General features: G+C 58.8%; 2 protein-coding genes across 2 annotated transcripts; one reads left to right on the top strand and one right to left on the bottom strand.

Annotated features, from left to right (window-relative positions):
- Positions 1-4,378: 4,378 nt before the first annotated feature.
- TEPP (testis, prostate and placenta expressed) lies at positions 4,379-14,945 on the top strand. Its single transcript, XM_004690241.1, has 13 exons — positions 4,379-4,598; positions 5,677-5,738; positions 6,045-6,219; positions 6,627-6,688; positions 6,916-6,980; positions 7,298-7,330; positions 8,265-8,285; positions 9,956-10,082; positions 10,163-10,279; positions 10,395-10,457; positions 11,021-11,091; positions 13,589-13,758; positions 14,827-14,945. The coding sequence occupies exons 1-13, from the start codon at positions 4,379-4,381 to the stop codon at positions 14,943-14,945; spliced, it is 1,305 nt and encodes a 434-aa protein (XP_004690298.1).
- On the bottom strand, positions 14,211-17,824 carry ZNF319 (zinc finger protein 319). Its single transcript, XM_004690524.2, has one exon. The coding sequence runs from the start codon at positions 17,678-17,680 to the stop codon at positions 15,923-15,925; it is 1,758 nt and encodes a 585-aa protein (XP_004690581.1). The 5' UTR covers positions 17,681-17,824; the 3' UTR covers positions 14,211-15,922.
- Between the last annotated feature and the right edge of the window lie 1,947 nt (positions 17,825-19,771).

The following is a 19,771-nucleotide window of genomic DNA, read 5'->3' as shown; positions in this document are numbered from 1 at the left end:
AGACTTGCCCGAAGTCACACACCGGCAAGTGGCCACATTGAGTGTAAACTCATCTCTACCTGACCCCAGGAGTCCCACACCTACCCCAGGAACCGGTATTTGCCCGTGACTGACTCCTGCAGGCCAGTCCTGCAAATCTTTCCTGGTTTGCCCTTCTAAACCTTCTGGAAACGGGCCCTCCCTGGTGGCACAGCAGGTTAAAGCACAGCATTGAGAATCTAAAGCTGCTTCCACATGAGTTCGATTCCCGCCTGCCCCGGAGGTGACCACATGGCATGGCAGACCTCTCCTGACCCGCACGCTGCTCCCCTCAGCAGTGTACTTTGTCGATCTGCCTGTTCTGTTCCCCACTCTGTCTCTGGTGAAGCCTCTCACCGCCCCTGAGCCTCTGGCCTGTACCCCAGTTCTGTATGCAAAAATAAATAAATCTTAAAAAAAAAAAAAAAAAACCTTCTGGAAATGGCTAGGGGAAACCTTTCCCACTCCCAGTTGTCCCTCACCCAGACTTGGTCATTTGCCCCGAATGGAAACCTTTCCGCTCCTTCCCAACTTTTTGCCTGGTCCTTGCTGATACCACATTAAAGTTTCCAGTGGGAAGGGGAATCTGAGGGGGACATCCCAGGGCAATTATGGGGCTAGGCTGAGAAGCCTTTCAGAATGTGCTAGGGAGCTGGTGAATAAACAGGTTCTGGGGTGCAAGCCTCTGGTGGTCCTGGAACCTGCATTTCACAGTTGCCCTAAAGACTGAAGAGCACAAAGGTTTGAGGCTTCTAAAGGGAGGTTCCCCAGCCTTGCCCAGCTCTCCAGATCTACCTGCTAGAAGGAAAGTCTGAGGGTCACATTAGGGGTCCCCCGAGCCACCACGTCATCTTGAGTTACCTGTCCAGGCGCCGACCTCCAGCCAGGACCTGCCTTCTCCTTGCCCCTCAAAGCCGGCCTCTCAGACACAGGGGATTACTGGGCAGCAGCTGGGCTGTGTGCAAAAGATTAGCAGGTGCCCAACAGGGGTGGGGAGCTGGCGGTGGAAGAAAGGACGGGGTGCCCAGGGAGCCACCAGGGATGGGTCCCCAGGAGGAGTCCAGATGGCCAGGAGTTGCTGGGGGACCTGCTGGGGTGCCAGGGGCTTAGCGTCCCACACACCTTGGCCAAGACAGAGTGACTGGTGGGACAATAAAAGTTCGGAGGAGACCCTGTGCAAATCTGAGACTCCCCCAGGTGGTGGTGGGGGCTTGTGGGCCTCAGTCAGCAGTAGCAGGAGCCACACACCAGCCCCAGAGCCAGCCCAGACCCTAACAGACCCCTTGCCCCATGTCCTGGCTGTGGTCCAGGGCTGGGCCTTCAGGAAGAATCCAGGGACTGGGAGCTGACCAGTCTGGATGAATCTCATGGGCATCTGTATGGAGCAAAAGAAGCCAGAGTTCAAAGGCCACAACTGTGGTTGTACACAGAACTCAGAGGGGCAAAATTAGCTTGTCTTGTCCAAGGCTGCAAAATAGTAATGCTGTTCTCTTTAAAGCAGCCGTTATACTATCTGGTGAGAGAGCAGTTGCCTCAGACAGGGGTTGAAGTTGTCACTGGTAAGAGATGTCTGGAAGCTTCTAAGACTGGCAGGGCTCTATTTTTTGCTGTCTTTGATATGCGTCTATTTTTAAAACAATGTTACTGAGGGAGGATTTATATGGCATGAAATTCACCTGTTGCCTGTACAGTACAATGATCTTTAATCCGTTAACTGAGCTTTGCAAGGAGTTCTACCTAGTTTTGAAAAATTTTCACCCCAGTGACACCCCTTCTGCCGGAGCTCAATCACTGTCAAACCCCAAGCCACCCCTGACCTGCTTTCTGCCTCGAACGATTTCCCTTTTCTGGACATTTCATATCAAGAGATCATTCATGTGGGAAGTTTTGGCTTCTTCCCTTGAACAAAATGGACTTGAAGTTGCTCTGTACGGAAGCCCAGATGGGACATCATTTATTTTCGGTTCTCAGGAAGTTTCATGGTCCAGATACACCATGGTCTGTTGAATCCTCACTAATCAGGGGACACTTGGGTTGTTTCCACTGTGGGTTAGTAGTGATCCTGCTGTGAATACTCGTATGCAAGCCTTCCCCTATCTTTCAGTTCCTGGGGAAGGTACCTAGGAGTAGAATTGGAAGGTTAAATGGTAACTGTGTCTCTTCCTCCCCTTTCTCTGCTTTGGGTGATGAGTCTTTAAAGATGTTACTGAGCTCTATGGCTTGAAGTGTTTTACCTACATTTTCTTCTATATATTTTAAGGGTTCAGGTCTTATGTCCAGATCTTTTATCCATTTTGAGTTGATTTTTGTACATGGTGTGAGGTACTGGTCTCATGCATTCTTTTGCTTATGTTGGTCCAGTTTTCCCAGCACCATTGATCGAACAAACTGTCCTTGTTCCATTGCAAAGTCTTTGCTCCTTTGTCAAAGATGAGTTGTCCATGTATGCATGGCGTTAGTCTTCACTTTTTAAGAAGGTGCTGAAATGTTTCTCAAAGCAGTGACACAGGGTCCCACTTTATAAACTATCAGTTACACATTTGTATAAAATATCAGTTATATTTGTAGGCACTTTCTGTACTTTGTTATATATTATGATCTTAAAAGACTTGGAAAATAACTTGGGGCTGGGGGAGTGGAGTCAACTGTGGGGCCTCTTCCTGATGGCTGGGGCTGGGGGAAGCTGCTCTGGCTGTCTGGACCCAAATCTCCCAGTAGGGCTCCCAGACCCATCAGGTCAGCACCTGGGCAGGTGTGTGCACAGCGTGTGCCAATATATGCAGTTAATGTAGGGTTCTCTCACTGTGGGGAGGGGAGCCCACCTCCAAGAATCACGTCAGGGTGGTGGGTAGGCTTAGGGCCCAGGGGGGCTGGGCTTAGATGCTCATGACCTTGCTTTCCAGGCAGGGAGGGGGAAGCTGCACGTCCTCAGGGGACCACTGATTGGCATCTCACCTGCTAATCCCTGTCCTGCTGAGGCCACCGCTCTCCCTGATCCCCTAATGCTGACCCTGCCACAAATCTCCACCCCCGGAGACCTGAGGGCTGGCGGGCCCTCTGCCCTGGGCTTTATAGGTAAGGGAAAGATGCCCAGATCACAGACAACCCTCTTTGCGAACAGAGTTGGGGGTCTTAAAACCCAGAAAGAACAGTTAGTGCAGGGCCACAGAGCCTGCTCTGGCCAGCCTGGCTCAGCCACCGCCAGAGAGCCCCAGCTCTTGAGAGAACTGTCTCAAGATACCTGTCTATGCTGAGGCTGGGGCGGTAGCAACCTTGGGGAAGGAAAGTGGAGCAGGGGCCAGAGGTGGGGGGCAGTACACAGGCCTCTGTAGCTCCCAGAGCCTGTGGTTGCCGGGGGTTGCGGATGTGGGGGTGCCCTCACAATCAGGCTGCAAGGGGCATTGTCTCTGCAGAATGTGCCTTTATTCTCTGCCTGCCTCACAAGGTGCTAGGCCCAGCTCACCCCCTCCCTCTTCTCCCCACTGAGCTGGCCGAAGACGAGACCCTTAGAAGCCGTGCACCCTGGACTCCGGGCTTCCAGAAGAGGTAGCCACCTGTCCCTGGCCTGAGGCAGGGAGTCCTCGCTTCCCTCCTGGCACTCCTCCACTTCCCTGTCACTCCCCAGGCATAGCCACCCTGGCAATAGCTTCCCAGGGTCACCATGCTTTCTCCTTGCTCCTGCTCCGGGTCCTAAGGCCCTCCGTCCCCCCACCTCCTACCCCCACCCCCCACCACCACCACCTGCCTCCACATTTCCTCTCACTGGGGTCAGAAAGCAAGCAAACAAGCAAACTGAGTCAACAAAGTTTAGACAAAGTTTAAACGACTGAGATGCTCCTGGGAATATCTGCTCTTTGAAGGGAGGCCCTGGGTCACCGGCCCTGCTCTTCTGGTTCATATCTATCAAGTCTCTCCCTGTCTTGAAAACTTGTCTCCGTCTCCCTGTAGAGTGCTGAGCAAATGCCAGCTAACTTAGCTAAGGCTAAAGGCCCATAATTAGTTACCTCGAGGTGTACTGAGCTCATTTCTGATCCCCCTTGCTGCTGCTGCTTCCTGCTCAGGATTTTAGACTCAGAGTCACCTCTTGCCGCCATTCTGAGAGCCCCGACCCCAGCCTGCCCCTGCTCCCCTGCACAGCCCTATACTGATCTCTGCCACAGCCCTTAGCACATCCTGGCATGTGTCAATGTCTGAATGTCCCTGATAGCACACGGGGAGCCTCTGGCATACACACAGCAGGCGCCCAATAAATGCTGGGCATGTAGCCAAATTAGCCCCGGCCAGGGTTGCATTCCCACATAGAAGGGTGCCCCGGGCCCCTGGGCCCCGTATGCTTCTTACTGCCTCCTGCTCCGCAGCCATGGCCCGCATCATCGACCTCGAGCCCTGGGAGGACGGCTGCACCCACGCGTGCACAGCGCCGGTCATCCTGCTCCCAGTGCGCAGGCGCAACCAGCTGGCCGGCGTGAAGCATCAGCTGTATCACCCCGCCCTGCCCACGCTGCGCCGCATGGACATGGACTCCGTCAGAGGCTGCCTTTCCGATGAGCACAGCCAGTCCACTACCTACTGCCAGGAAGGTCAGGCCACCCTTGGGGCTTTAGAGGAAGGAGTGGGTGGTTTTGAAGAGACAGACCGCCCAGAAGAATCCATGAGGACAGACGAAAGGCCTGAAGGGACCCATGCACTAAATGCAATAACCCTTCGTGGTCTGGGAAGCTGGGGCATGCAGCAAGGGTGCCACGCTGCCATCCACGTGCAGTGCGGGGTACTGCCCAGGGCCGCAGGGGCGGTGGGCATCCCAGCTAGGGGAACAGCCTGTGCAAAGGCCCCAGAGAGTAAAGCTAGGGGAGATGCTGGTAACCTGGAGAGGTTTGGCTGGACAGGAGGGGAAGGTCTGGGAGGGCAGCGGGCATGGCCGCTGCAGAGGGGAGCCCTGTTGCTAAGCTCAGGGGCTGGACTTCCTCTGGAGGGAGCTAGGAACTGTGGAGACCAAGCAGAAAAGAGGGCTCGGCTTGGGAGGGAGGGTGGTTGGTGAGGAAGCAGCCCAGAGAGACCAGAGTGGGTGATCCAGAGGTAGTGGGGAGTACCTGGATCACTGGGAGGGCCCCCAGGCTTCAAGAAGTGATGTTTGACCAGTGGGGAAAGTTTTGGGAGGTAAGATTTAAAGTACAGTTGGCCACAACAGGGTGTGACTTCCTCCTCCTCCTCCCCCCAACACCCTCTTCCCCCAGATTGCTAGGTGAATTTACAATGCTAGGGGAATTGCCCCTTATCTGTAAAACAAATGGAGATGTTTTCTCATTTGTTTTTTGACTTCTCTTGTGTTGTTTTTGCATGCATGTGTTCATTTTTATGTAGTCAGTTCTCAATCTTTTGTCTAAATCTAGCAGGTTTGGGTAGTAACCCTTCCCCCCCCACACCCCAATTTATCAAGGCCTTTACTTGTCCTCTCTTCTAGTGCTTCCACAGTTCCATTTGTTTACATGGAAAGCTTTGACCTATTCCGAGGCTCCTCAGTTGTAAATGTGTAAAGTAAAAATCAACTTTAGCTTTTATTTTTTAAGTTGTGGAATATTTCGAAAAGCTAAAGCGGTGTGGGTGGGCCCCAACCCTCCCAGGCACTGGTGAAGGAGACCCCTCTCCTCTCCTCTTCAGATGAATTTGACAACGCCTACTTCACACTCCTGGGCGTCCCCAACAAACCCCTGCAGTGCTTGGTGAGTGTCCTCTGCCCCAGACCTTGGGTTAGCTCAGGGAAGGGGCCAGGAAGGCTCAGGGCACCCTCCCAGTCCCAAGCTCCTGGGATCCAGGTTCTACTCCTGGCATTTCCTCAGCCCCGCTTGGGGCTGTGTTCTCCTGTCTCCCCCAGGGACTTCAGGCCCCCTCCTTCAGATAAGCCAAGAGCCTCCTGCAGTCTGCACTCTGGGTCTGCCCGCCCCTCCCACCCCCCAGGTTTCTACACCTGCCTCTGCGGCCCTGACCCCCGTCATCTGGCCCTGATCCCCATCCCGTCCCCTTGGCAGGACATTACAGCAACTGGCCGGAAGGTCCGTGACAGGTGCCGCAAGGGGACGCTGGCGCCCTTGACTCCAGGCATCAGCAGGGTGGACTGGCCCTGCTTCACCAGCGCTGTGGAGGACTGGTCCCACTTTGTGTCCTCGGCTGGCGAGTTCAAGCTGCCCTGCCTGGGCAAGAGGGGTGAGCCCACCCCGTGGAGGTGACCCCAAGGCTCTGGGCAGAGCCTAGCCTGGACGGGAGCCTGGACGGGAGCCCTGACCAGAAGCAGAGCTGCGTGGGGGAGGAGGGGGTGAGGGGTGGGAAGGTCTGGATGATGTGTCAGGGACCTGGGGGGCAACTGGAGCACCTACATCGGGGAAGGACGGACCAGGCTGAGGGACCCGAGGTGATGGTGGCCTTGAGGAGGGACCCGGTGTGATCTGGTCCCCAGAAGCCACTGAGGCTGGTTGTGGGACCCCGGGGAGTGCGACCTGGAGGAGGGGCTAACGCTGTGGGCGGAAGAGACTAGAGTAGTTTGGGGAGCAAGTGTGGGGGTGGTTTGCTCTGTTGCGGCTGTGGCTGGAGCTGGGGCTCTCTCCTCTCCGCAGTGGAGGGTTTCAGCAGCTATGCGGTGCGGTACTTGAAGCCGGAGGTGACTCAGAACTGGCGGGTAGGGGAAGGCTTCATGCTTACTCATATGGGGCGGGAGTTGGGGGGGGTCGCTGGTGGAGGTAACACTGACTGGGGTGATCCGGGAGGGGGAGAAGAGCCAGACTGCAGGGCTCCCAGGGCGTCTGCGTGATAGACCCCAGAGAACGCTGGGGGGGGGGGGGCGGAAGGCGGGAGAGGGGCCTCAGTGGCCCCCAGCTCGCCCACTGCCCCTTTGGCTCTCCCCAGTTCTGTCTCACCCAGAACCCCAGCCTGGATCGCTATGGACAGAAGCCCCTGCCTTTCGACTCCCTGTAAGTATTCCCGCTACCCAAAGGAGGCAGGTGGGGTCTTGGCCACCTTGAAAATATGAGACCTGGCAACAAATGTTTGGATCGCATACACCTCGAGAAAATTGCACTTTCAAAATAAGTCCTACTTAACCGAGCGCCCAGCCCCGCCGGCCCCATTCTCCCGGAGACGTTAAAGTGGAGCAGAGGTGCCCTGAAATTCTTCCCCTACCTCCATTCCCCTACCCCCAGTTTGTGGGAAGGGGGTTCCCGATGTGGGAGTGAGGTCCTGGAGAGGTCGCCACTCCCCCTCTCCTCTCGGAATTCTCTGTTCTTTGCAGGAACACTTTCCGGCGCTTCGGCTCCTCCTACAGGTAGGGGGGGCGCCCCCCCTAACCTCACCCCCACCCCTGCCCCCCAGGGGCCTCTGGGCTCAACTGATGCTCTGACAACCTCTCTACCCAGGAAGCCACCCCCTACCAGACCCTGCAAGGGAGGCGCTGGGTTGGGAGGGGTTTACCCTCCCGGTTAATGGGGGTGGGGTGAACCGTCCCACCCGACTGGGCTCAAAGGAAGCCAAAAGAGATTACCTGGGAGTAACCTCTTTTTTTTGCGGCCACAAGAGTAGCAGCCAAGTAGGGAACAAGATGGAAAGAACCCATAAACTGCCTCAGGGTACGGGTAGGTGGTACATTCGGAAGCCTGAGTTCGACCAGGCTGGAGGAAGTCGGCAAGCACCTCCCACCTCTGCAGCCCCAATCCCTGCACTACAGCGGCCCCAGACTCCCGGTGCCACCCAAACACTCCACTCCTTGGGTGCCATCTCTGCCTGGTGCTCCTTCCTTCTTCCTTCTGTGTGAAAAACGTCTCTAGGGTAAAGCCAGACATCCCAGCCCGCGGGGAGCCCTCCCTGGCCTGGGCTCCAGCTCCCAGCTCTCAAGCCCTGCCGGTGATCAGAGCCTGCGGGCTGCTGTGACCCACCCGTGCACATGCTAGGATGACTTGTGTTTGTTACTATACTCGGCCTGCTGGTTTGCTACTTGGTTAAAAAATTAGTGATGGGGAATCAGTGGAGAAAGGCGGAGGCCGCTGGAAGGGTGTGTGGTGAGCCAAACAGTACAGCTGAAAATATGTGAAAGGCAATAGGGAGCCATCGAAGAGTCTTGAGCCATAGAGAGACAGACTGGAAATCCTGTTTTTAGAGCTTTGAGGGCAGGAAGGTGAATTTGGGGCAACAGCCTATGGAAGAGCAGCCTGATTTCCCTCGGGACACCCTGGACACCACATCTCACTTGTTTTTCTCCATAGTCGAGTCAACTACCTGGTCCCGTGGCGTTAACCTGCAAAAAGGACACGAACCCCAGGCTGCTGGACCCCAGGCTGCTGGACTGTGCCACCTCAGGTTCCCCAGCAGGGCAGAGGGCGTATGGTGGCACCTCCTGTCTCCCTAAGAGTCCACCCTGATTGGAAATAAACCCAATGCTCCCAGACGGAGGCACCAGGCTCGTGGGGAGGTTGGGGGCGGGGTTGGGTGCCGTAGGGAGTGGGTGTGGTAGAGACTGACAGTGGTGAGGACCTCAGAGTGACCATGTCTTCTACCTGTCCCTGTCAACTCCTGGAGTTGAAAGCTGTCTGGTGATAACAGGTAGACAGCCAGGCTCTAAACCCCAAGCCCAGCAAGGGATGAGGTGCAGAGGTGGGCCTGCAAATTGGGTTTTCCTGGTACCCCCTGTCCCCTGGAGGTAGCCCCACAGCCAACCCTCTCCACCTCAGACTCTAGACATGAGCCCTGAAGGGAAAAAGGGGGTTCAAAACAGAGCATTGGAGAGCCTCTTTCTGAAGCTCTTGCCATTCCAGTATATTCTATGGGGCTCCCCTGGGTCCTGCAGAGGTGAGGTGGAGCTCTGGTAGACCCTCACCTCTGTACCTGTGAACATCACTGGCCTACCAACCTACAAAAGGAAGACGTGATGCACCAAGGGACTTCTGTGCACCCCAGGCCAGGCCCAGGGTGCCCCCACTCCCAGGGCCGAGGCAGAGTGTCTCCACCACAGAGAGGGGCTACAGAGGCATCGGCACTAGCTCCCAGGCCAGGCCAGTGCCCGGCCTCAGCCCACCGAGGACAACCCGCAAGGACCAGCCCAGACCAGGTAAACAGCCACTGGGCTGCAGAACTGTGCGCAGGACGGCTGGGGCTGGGTCTGCCGGGGTCCCGACCCTCCTGAAATCACAGCGAAACATGTATCTGCCCCTGTTCACTGTGTCTGGAAAGGCCTCTTGTTTTTATCTGATTGTCCAGAGTGCCTGCCCACAAAGGCCAACGTCACCCCTATTCCCTTCCACTGCTATTTACTGGGCACCTGTTGCCTGCAAGCCAGGTCTCAGGCAGGAGGAATGTAAAGAATAACACCAGCCCCCCCGGGGGCCCCTGTGTTCCACTGTGTAGAGCACATCATAAGGCCCAGTCTCTTCCTGGAAGCTTCGCACCCCACAGGCTTCCTGAAAAGAGTAGAATCACTGCTATCCTGGCTCACAGACAGATACAGAGGTGCGGATCAGGGAGGTGGTTTACGTCCAGCCAAACCCAGAGCCAGGACTCAGAGCAGATCCCACACTGGGCACCAGGGCTCACCCCTCATTGTGCTTGGCACTGCGGACTGGTTTCCAGGCTGGCAGCCTCGGGCAGTCAGCAGTGGTGGACTCTGCTTGTGCTTGCCACGCACTCAGCCCGCTGGGCAGCTCGGGGCTGACTTGAATTTCTTTCAGGAGGGCTGGGGGTGCACAGGCGAGGGACCCTGGCGTCCACCTGTCCCGAAGTATGGACACAGAGGGGGTAGGAGACAGGAGCATGAGGAGGGGCAGGCAGGAAGTAGGAAGACCTCGCAGAAGCCCTTCCTCCCCGAGAACTGTTGTGGGGGGCCCGCTTCGCACCACTTCACACCGGGAGAAGCCTAGCCTCCGCGCTCCGCGGGCCGTCCCTATGGCGTCCACCTTGGCAGAGCGCCCTGTGTCAAAGCCACGCTGTGGAGCCCCAAGTGTCCCCCCATTGTGAGAGCTGAGAGAAGAGACAAACGCGCCAAGACCTGTGGTGGGGATGCTGGGGTCCCGGCTGGGAGACGGATCACCGTGAGCCCCAGAGAGCACGTGGGCTCCGTCCTGGCACTGCCTCCTGGACCACTGAGCATGTGCTGGAATTTGGCCCGCAGCCACTCGAGGCCTCGCCGGGCCCCTCGCTGCAGGCTGGTGGACACACCCCGGATGCCATCGCTGAATTGGAGCTGCGTCTAGGCCGGTGGGAGACAGGCACAGCCGACGCAAACCAGGTGAGAACGAGGGCCTGCTCCCCCAGCCCAATGCCCCGTGAATGGTGAGCCATGCCCACGATTCAGCCGGGTTCATGCCCAGCGGCCAGACACCGAATCCTGATCTCATAAACAGAAAGCCGCGCGCCTGCCCAAGAACAAAGGAAACGCAGTGGAAGGCCCCAGCAAGCCTGACGGCGTAGGCATTTCGTGTTTTGTAAGTGCAGGGCCGTGCGTTAAGCACTTTGCCGTCCCCACGCGGGCGCCGCTTTAGACCCACTTCTCAGATGATGAAATGGACTCTGGGAAGTTCAGTGACCTGCAGTGGAGGTCACGCTTGGAATGGACGGGGTGGTTGGTGGAGCTGGGGATTGGCCTGTCCTAGGGGTGGGCGTTCGGCCGGGGCCTAGAGGAGGCAGATGTCCAGCCAGGCCTGCTGTCAGCAGCAGGGCCTGCACGTTGCCCGCCTCGCCCACAGATGGGAAGCTCCACCCCCTCCCAGCCTGGACCACCAGCTCCAGGCGTTAACATTCCCTCAGCCTCAAAGGGGATCTTTGCTCACAGAAATAGATGCTATTGAAAACCCTCCCTGGAGCTGCTGGCCGGGGAAGGCCTGACCTTCTGGCCTAGCCCCCCACACAAACCCCGCCACCAGCCACCCTGCTCAGGCCGACACCTGACACTCTCCTGCCTGCCAACTTTGTTTAGCACCTTCTTCCCCCTGAAATGTCCCCCAAAACCTGCCCTTGCCCTTTCTTCCAGGAAGTCCTCTCAAGCATCCCCATGGCCCGCTTCTTCACCATGAAGACAGGAGCAAGTGGCCTCCGCCCACTGTGGGGTTCTCTGGAAATACTTGCAGGCCTCTCTGGTCTCTGGCTGGGTCTGAGGCTCAGGACCCACAGCTCTGGACTAAAGACAACCCTTGAACAGTAACATTAGTTGTGCTTACTACAAGTAACACACAGAACGCCCCTTTACCCAGTGCTGGGGGTTAGCAGTGGGAGAAGACAGAAGTGAGGCAAGTCCTTGCTGAGGGAGTGGGGGGTCAGGGAGTATTGAACAGTCATATCAGTAGCTTTGACATTTTCACTGTTCCTTTTCCTACATAAAACCTCCAAACTCGCTTATCTGAAGTTCTTTCTCAGTGCCCTGCAGTACCAGCTCGGCGCCTAACAGCGGTGCTCAGGAAAGCTTGTGGGTGAACAAAGGCTGGGCGGGAGACCCCACATTCAGTGAAGGGGGAGACCCCACGAGCCCCCTTCTACCCCTGCCCCTCCCCTTGACCTCCTTTTCAGAGCCCAGAGGAGGACTAAGCATTCCTGCTGGAATTTTTGTACACTGGCAAAAATCAATAGCGGCCAAGGCTTTTCCTGGAGGCTTGACCTTCAAGGAACAAAGAAACCTCGGGTTTGAGGATGGGATGGGACGCACAGAGAGCTTATCACAGGCAGCCTCGCCCAGGCTCTGCGGCCCTGAGCCAAGTCCAAAGCCTCAGCAGTCCAGGGCCCTGTCTGAGGCCTACTCCAGAGGAGGGGACGAGTGGGAGGCTGGGCGTCAAGCCAGAGCCAAAGACAGCCCTGTCTGGTAAGGCTGGGAGGCCTGGGCCCTTATGAGGTCCTTCAGCAAGGGTGGGAATGAGTGCCCAGCCTCAGTCCTCAAGGGGCTAGCTGAGAGCAGGCCAGAGGGCGGCCGCACCCCGCCCGCTGAAGAGCCTTCCTGCTCCCTTGGCCAGGCCAGAGCCAGCGTGGGTCCCGGCCATTGTTCCTGCTTCCTGGGCAGCAGAGGGGGTTGGAGCCAGAGCCCTGGGCTTCAGCGCGGAGCCGGAGGCCAGCAGGTTAAGAGCTGAGGGCTGTCTAGCAACACTGCCTACCCCCACCTGGCCCACCTGGCAGAGTCCACATTCCAGGCCTCTTTTATCACTAATGCATATGGCTTCAGGCAGCCCCTGGACTTCTCAAGGGCCAAAGTCATTCCTCCTGTCTGCCCTGATCCATCTCATGGAACCAGTGCAAGAGTTAGAAAAGTCGGTGGATGAGAGACCCGTGAATGGTGTCAGGGTGGGGGAAGCCTGATGCCCCAATAGGAGAGTGGGGCTGGCTCCCTCCCGCCGCAATCCTCTCCCTGCTCTGCTTCCCATCATGGCTCCTCTGTGCCAAATACCCCACACAGGTTGTGCCAGTGTGCCTGAAGCCCAGAAGTCACCTCTATTTCACAGATGAGGAAAATGAGGTTTAGAGGGGTTGAACCACCTCCCCCAAACCCTGCTGCCTCTGAGTGCAGAGACAACACTCCAGTGGGACCTGACCCTGGTGTCCTCCCTACCACCTCGCAGCACCGTCAGCCCGTCCTGGCCTATGCCCCTGAACAGCCGGGACAGTCAGCTACACTGGGAGCCAGAAACCCCTCGGGATGATGGGCTCCCTAGGAAAGCTGACTTCGGTGGCCTGGCCTGCCTGGCATAGTCTTCCACGCCCACCCCTGCCCCTTCAGCCCTCCTATGTCCCAGCCGGGGGGATGACTCCTTCCAAAATGTGCTGTTTATGTCAGTCTCTCCCTCTCACCCTTCCCAGCTCACACCTCATTCAGATGTCACCCCTTGCCCCAAGGCATCATCCCACCATCTGGTCAGCGGCTGGGGCAAAAGAATCTAAGAGACTAAAGACAGCCCCGGTTTCTATACCCAGCCGTGATGTCTGAAGTCCCCCTCCGAAAATGCTATGCTCCAAGAGAGGTGACACCCCCAGGAGGGGTTCTCCAGCAGGCAGGAGAGGCCCCTGTGTGTGTCCAAGCACCGGGCTGGCTGCTCGAGCTGGTGTGTGACTTACCCCGACAGACAGCAGAGCAGGCAGGAGGGGCGGCTGCAGCAGGACAGGCGTGAGGGAAAGGACAGCTGACCCTGTCGCCTCCCCAGAATCAGAGCAGCGGGTCCCCAAACCCTCCGAGGTCAGGGCTCCAGACCTCTGCTTTGGATGAAGAATCAAAGTCCCCAGGGGGGTAGTGCCCTGCCTGAGGTCACTGGCACTTGCCCTGGACCCACTGTCCACTTCAGAAGGGCAGCCTGGAGCTTTAGGCAGACACACAGAACGCGGCAGTGCTCTCCAGAAGCCTCTGCCAGCTGCGCTGGCTGGAAAGGAAGCCAGGACCCTAAGGGCAGGAACCACATGGGTCCTCGAGCAGCCACACAGAGGGAACCAGGAGTGCGGGGTCCAGTTCACATTCAGGGACCCCCGGGCATTTCACCTAAGCCTTTCACATCCGAGTTTTGAGCCCCCTGCAGCACGGGCAGCTCCCTGTCGCCTCAGCTTTCTAGCCCCCCCCCACTCGTCCCAGGTCAGTGTCCCTGCTGCCCAACGTCCATGGCAGCTTCCCCTCCCCCTCCAAGCTTGCCTTTGAGAAGCAGGAGCCTGAGTCCCAGCTGGCCCCAGGTTACAGGGATGGGACAGAAAATGGGGAGCGAGGGGAGGAGGCTGGCTTGGCGGCAGTGGGTCACCGTGAGACAGGTGAGTCAAAGTGGGGCTAGAGCAGGTGACCTGCGAGGACAGGGCCGCTGCCACTGAGCCAGCCCTTGGTTCTCCACTGGGGCCGAGCTAGTGCTCATGCTTACCAGGCCCTGGGCTCTGAGCCTCCAGCTCCCTGCTCAGGTGCTGCAGTTAAACCCCAGGGTCAAGCTGGCCCGGGCCAGCTGTCCTGCCGTTGGTACTGCCAGAGTCTTCCCAGCGTGGCCACCGGGACCTCAAGACACAGGTCTCTCTACGGATGGCTCTTCCCACAAGCAAGCCAGGCAAGGGTTAATCGCCCCACGTCACCCACCGGCAACTGAGCTCCAGAAAGGTTAGCACCTTACCCAAAGTCCCAGGGCCAGCCTATGCCCCACTCCGTGCCTGCCACCCGGCTCAGCCCCCTCCTGCCCCTGCAGAAGAACGACCCGCACGAGCAGAGCTTTGGTCTCTGGTGGTCAGTGTCTTTACTTCTAAAGCATACGCTGGACTCTATATATTAACATCAAAAGGGGCTATCTAAAATGGAGTCTTTTTTAAAAATCCAAATTCTCACATTTTTATATAAGATCCAAAGTGGCATGAAATAAACTATACAATGTTATGGATAATAACTGCTTTTAAAAAGCAAAATGAAAGGAAAAAAAGAGCAGTTGGGCCGTGGTAAGCCTGGGCTCCAGGTCCCAGAGGCATCGCCAGGGAGAGCCAGCAGGGGGCCGCCCAGCCCCTCTGCGCCCACAGGAAGGGAACCCAGAGAACCCAGAGAGGGGAGGGGTGGAGCGCTCGGACTTCTGAAGGGGAGAGCGAGACGAGGGTCTCCCTGCTCCTCTGGGTCCTCGGTTCATGCACTGATCAGTCTTCTTTCAAGACCCACAACCGAGAAGCGGGGCTGAAGAGCTCAGGGAGAGAGCCAAGTTCAAAACCTCTAATTTGATAATGAAGGTCCTGTGGGCTTCCAAGCAGGGCCCGGCCTCCAGGGACTCCGGTGGACTCCACCCACCTACTGGTGTCTGACCACCTTCTCCCCTTACAGGCCCACTCCCTCTGCCCAGACACCCTTGGCTCCTTAAGGCTCGTGGGCTGTCACAGACCGGGAGGACCCCAGGGAGATGCTCTGGCCTTGGAAGGACTCAGATGTTGTCCAGGGCGTCATGGCAGCACAGACCCTGGGTCCAGGCCGGAGCAGCTGACGGGGGAGGGCTTCCACGGGCTGGGGCCTGCGGGGTCCGAGGCCATGGCCAATCTACTCACTTCCTCCACTGTGGGCCCTAGGCCTGGTCTTGGCCCTGACGCAGGGTGCCGCCAGCGTGCTTCCCACAATTCAGTGGGGAGGACACTGGTGCCATCCACTGGCGAGACCATGGGCTGGCCCGATTCCTCCAGGCACCAGGTGGTCGAACACTCCCCTTACTTCACGCCGGCAGGTCCACCTGGCTGAGCACTTCCCCCCCATAGCTCAGAACCACTGCGAAGGTGGCGGGTGTGCTTCCAAGACAGCGGCCTAAGCTTCAGCGCAAAGGCTGCCCTCCCTAGCTCCCAGGGGCGCACTGCGGCCGACCCACCCCAAGAGGGGGCCTCCTCCCTCTGCCGAGCTGCTGTCAGGGAGACCCACTGTCAGGGAGACCCGGCCCACAGACGCGGCCTCCGCTGGGTCTGGCCCGGCAGAAATCTAGAAGACACCTGGCCACCGGCTACCACAGGCAGAGCTGCCCTTTGGCTTGGCTTCCTGGCCCCCAGGACGACAACACAGGTCGGCCTTTCGCTCTCACGGTAACTTGAAGAGGGGCATCCTCCACCCCTGGGGTCCAGCCCTTCTCCCCCGCCGCCATGACCGCCATGTTTCCCAGGCTGTCTGGTTTCCCATTAGCGGGACGGTCTGGGAAAGTGAGCCTGGTACCACCCCCTCCGTGGGCTGAGGAAGCCCCCTGACTTCCAGCCCGGTGCCAGACTCCCAGAGACAAGGGGAGCTGGCGGCTCAGCTAGCAAACCCCGGCTGGAGAGCGGCTTGTGGACTCAGGACCGTCGTCGGAGCCATCTGGCTCCCCCACCTCCGAGCTGGAACCGAGATGCCAGGCACCCCCGCCCCACCTGCCCGTGGTCCGTTTGTCCCCAGCCCCAGGACCTCGGTGCACCGGCCAGGCCAGGCCGGCAGGAGGCGCCCGCGGGCTCAGGGCAGGCAGGCGGCCACCTGGTAGGCGCCCTCGGCGGCGGCCGCGGCTGCGCTGTGCTGGGCACTGTGCTCCTGCAGCAGGGCCACGTCCAGGAAGCGCTCCCCGCACCACACGCACTTGAACTGCTGCTCGCGGGCGTGGACCCCCTGGTGCTTGTTGAGGTGCTCCCGCTGCTTGAAGGCCTTGTCGCAGTGGGGGCACTTGTAGGGCTTCTCGCCCGTGTGCACGCGCCGGTGCCGCTGCAGGTCCGAGGCGTACTTGAAGCGCTTCTCGCAGTCCGGGCACTTGAGCGGCTTCTCTCGGGCGGGGTCGCAGCGGTGCTGCACGAACTCGGAGGAGGAGAAGAAGCGGCGCTCACACAGCGTGCAGCGCAGGGGCTTCTCGGCCGCCGAGCAGTGGGCCAGCTGGTGCTTCTGCAGGGCCGCCGCCCGCTTGTAGGCCTTGCTGCACACCGGGCACTTGAAGGGCCGCTCCGCCGCGCTGGGGACGCACTTGTGCCGCAGCAGCTCGGCCGACTGGTCGAAGCCCTTCTGGCACACGGGGCACTTGAAGAGGGTCTCCAGGGTGTGCACGTGCTGGTGGTACAGCAGGTGGCTGGGCTGCCCGAAGCCCTTCTCGCACAGGCCGCACTTGAAGGGCTCCTCCGCCTTGTGCGTGCGCCGGTGCCGCATGAGCGCGTACTGCTGCTTGAAGCCCATCGGGCACAGGTCGCACTTGAAGGGGCGCTCGGCGCTGTGCGTGCGCTCGTGCTGCCGCAGGTCCGACGGCCGCTTGAAGGCCTTCTGGCACTCCCCGCAGCGGAAGGGCCGCTCGCCGCTGGGCGTGCAGGGGTGCTGCAGCAGCTCCGAGGACTCCTTGAAGTGCAGCTCGCACACGTTGCAGCGGAAGAGGTGGTGCTCGCCCGAGTGCGCGTACATGTGGCGCACGAGGTGCGAGCGGTGCTTGAAGGCCTTCTCGCACACCGCGCACTTGTAGGGCCGCTCCGAGCTGTGCGTGCGCTTGTGGTGCACCAGGTGCGACGACTGGCTGAAGCTCTTGTCGCACAGCGTGCATTTGTACGGCTTCTCGCCCGTGTGGATGCGCTCGTGCCGCGACAGCTCCGACAGGTGCTTGAAGGGCTTCTGGCAGATGGGGCAGCTGTAGGGCTTTTCCGCCGCGTCCGCGGGGGCGACGGCCGGCGTCGGGGCGGCGGAAGGCAGCGACGGGGCGGCCGTGGCTGCAGGCTCGGCAGCCTCGGCGGGCTTGTAGGTCTTCTCACAGATGGAACACTTCACGATGCCGCCGGCGCCCGTGTGTGCGCTGTGGTGCTGTGCCAGTGAGGTGAGCAGCGAGAAGCCCATCTTGCAGACACCGCAAACGAAAGGCTTCTGCTCAGCCTGGATGCACTGGTGCTCCAGCAGGTCGGTAGCCTGGTGGAATATCTTGAGACACTGTGTGCACTGGAAGGAGCGGTCGTGGCCCGCCAGGCACTGGTGCTCGTGTGGGCTTGACAGGTGCGCCAGGTCGTGACCGCACACGCCACACTTGGGGCCTGGCTCGCCTGCTGCCTGCAGGGGAGCATGCTGGGGGGGCTGCAGGCCAGGGTCTGGCTGCAGGAGGATGCCGTAGACGGCGCAGCCCAGGGGGTTCTCGGCCGTGCCCGGGGGCAGAGCATGCTCGGCCAGCGCCGGCGGCGGCTCCGCATGGTGTTGAGGTTGCGGGGGTTGCGGCTGCTGCGGTTGTGTCTGTGGTGGCTGCTGCCAACTTTCCGACATGCTTGGGAAGATGAAACAGGGCTTGGAGAGTAATGGCTTCAGTTTCCCGCTTAAGGTGACCCAACCCAGTAAGAGAAGCTGCCCGGGATGAGGGGTGGACAAGGACCTCGGACAAGGCACAGAAGAGGGACCGGTCAGCCAGCCCGAGTCATTAACCAAGACCAACTACAACGCTCTGCCTACAGGATGGGGGGCTCTTCGTGGCAGGGTCCCAGCAATGCCAGGGAGGCTCTGCCTTCCCCGATGATGGGTTCTGTGGGGAAGAGAGACAGCGTGAGTTTGAGGCAGCCATGTGCAGTTGTCCCCTGAGCATTCTCTGTTCCGCCCACACTCGCCATGTGGACGTAAGCCACACCGGGGAAGGGAGAGAGGCTCGGAACTGGGCGGTCTGCTCCCTTCACATGGACCACCAAGTCTGCCGGCCACTCAGCTCCTCCAGCAAAGAGGAACGGTGCTTCCGCCACCCCTGCTCACCCTCAGTTCCCCACCCCTGGGCCTGGGCAGCTCAGTCTTCCAGTTTCCCATAAACCCTCCTGAATCAGGTGTTGCATAGGTAAGTCTCGGGTGATCGGCCCCCAATACAAAAAGTCACACGCTCTGCTCAGGTGCCAAGGGAAGAAGAAGAAGGGGAAGAGCCACCTGTTAGGGCCATGTTGTTCTAAAAGAATTAATTTCAGCAGCATACCTTACTTTGCAAAAAATAAATCCTTACATGGAAGCCCCATGTATAAGACAAATAACAACAGAGCAGATTCTTCCCTGAGCCCAACCAGCCCCTCCCACTCGGCAGCCTGAGTCTCAACCTAGGACACAAGCGCTCAGAACAGTCTGCTGGGGTCAGGTCTTTCTTACCTAGAGCCTGGTAAAAACAGCCTCAGGCTGTCACTATAAAGAACTACATAGACCTGAAGACCATCTCAAAACCTTCTCTTGGGAGGGGCTGGCTGACAACCCTCCCAGCTGTGCTGAGGGCCCCACCCTGACCACTCATCTGTTGTTTCTCCCCACAACAGGACGGATGGCACTGGGGGGGGGGTGGAGCCAAGATATGATGGGGGACAGATTCATAGTGTCACACTGTCTGGATGTCAACACATCGGGACTGCCCCACTTCATCCATGTCCAAATGGAAAATATCACACAGGAAAAATGTCCTAAACCCTCTGAATTTCTATGATAGTGTCAAGACCTAGGGGGTGTGAGCTGCCGCGTGCTAACCACAGAGGTCTCCAGCTCCCTTGCTCCAAGATGATAAGATTCTGGGTCATCGATGGAATTTAAAGCCCACCCAGCCCAGGCAAATCTCTAACTCACCACTTTGTGGCAGCATAAGGTAATGACAGAGAGAGGGAGGAACTTTTAGAATCAGATACAGCCCACTTCCAGGTTCCCAGCCCCCGTGCTTCTAACAGTAAAAAGTTTCTAAGTTTTCTCCTGAGGACAGGAGAAGGAAGGAGATGGCTTTATTCTTCAGCCTGGCCTCTAACTGTTCTGCCAAAGAACTAGAAGAGTCAGGCTATGAGCTGTCATCCTCAGCATCTTCCCGGAAGGGAGGAAGGAAAGGAAGGAGCTGCCGATCCCGGTAGAGGCAGCAGGTTGCAGGAGCAGCAGGCACCCACACCTCCCCGGGAAAGAGGAAGCCTGGCTACTCGCGGCAAGGTCTAGGTCCATGGGCACCAAGCCAGCTGATTTTTCCCCAGCTTGAGCCAGACTCAGGAAACCCAGCCTTGGGCCCCCAGCTCCAATGCCCACCCCTGGCCACCTCCAGGAAGATGCCGCCAGGAGGCCTCTCTGATCACTCTGCTCTGCAAAGAGGAGAGACTAAGACTAGGGGAAGCCCCAACCTGGGCCCCACCCCAGCCAGCCCTACCCTTCTCCTTAGGAAACCTAATTAACCGATCACTTCCCCGCCGGCCGGCGCAGCTGGGCTGCCTCCTGTCAGCGCTCGCCTGGCCGGGATCGCCAGGCCACAGCAGCCGGAGCCCCGGCACAGCCCGCGACTGGGCTCCAGGAAGGCCCCAGGCACGCAGGTCGGCCCCGGGAAGCGGCTGCGCGTCGAGGCCGGCCTGGGCTGCCCAGAAGCTAGAGAGG

Source organism: Condylura cristata, unplaced genomic scaffold (assembly GCF_000260355.1).
Source record: "Condylura cristata isolate star-nosed mole 26May11 unplaced genomic scaffold, ConCri1.0 scaffold00028, whole genome shotgun sequence".
Lineage (NCBI taxonomy): Eukaryota > Metazoa > Chordata > Mammalia > Eulipotyphla > Talpidae > Condylura > Condylura cristata.
This window is presented reverse-complemented; position numbering and strand designations above follow the sequence as displayed.

Excerpts from the sequence above, each read along its gene's own strand:
- ZNF319 (XM_004690524.2), bottom strand. The coding sequence starts at position 17,680 with ATGTCGGAAAGTTGGCAGCAGCCACCACAGACACAACCGCAGCAGCCG.
- TEPP (XM_004690241.1), top strand. The coding sequence starts at position 4,379 with ATGGCCCGCATCATCGACCTCGAGCCCTGGGAGGACGGCTGCACCCAC. Across the intron at positions 6,220-6,626 it reads GCCCTGCCTGGGCAAGAGGG|TGGAGGGTTTCAGCAGCTAT; the intron begins GTGAGCCCACCC and ends TCCTCTCCGCAG. Across the intron at positions 10,083-10,162 it reads CGGCTGGGAGACGGATCACC|CCACTCGAGGCCTCGCCGGG; the intron begins GTGAGCCCCAGA and ends TTTGGCCCGCAG.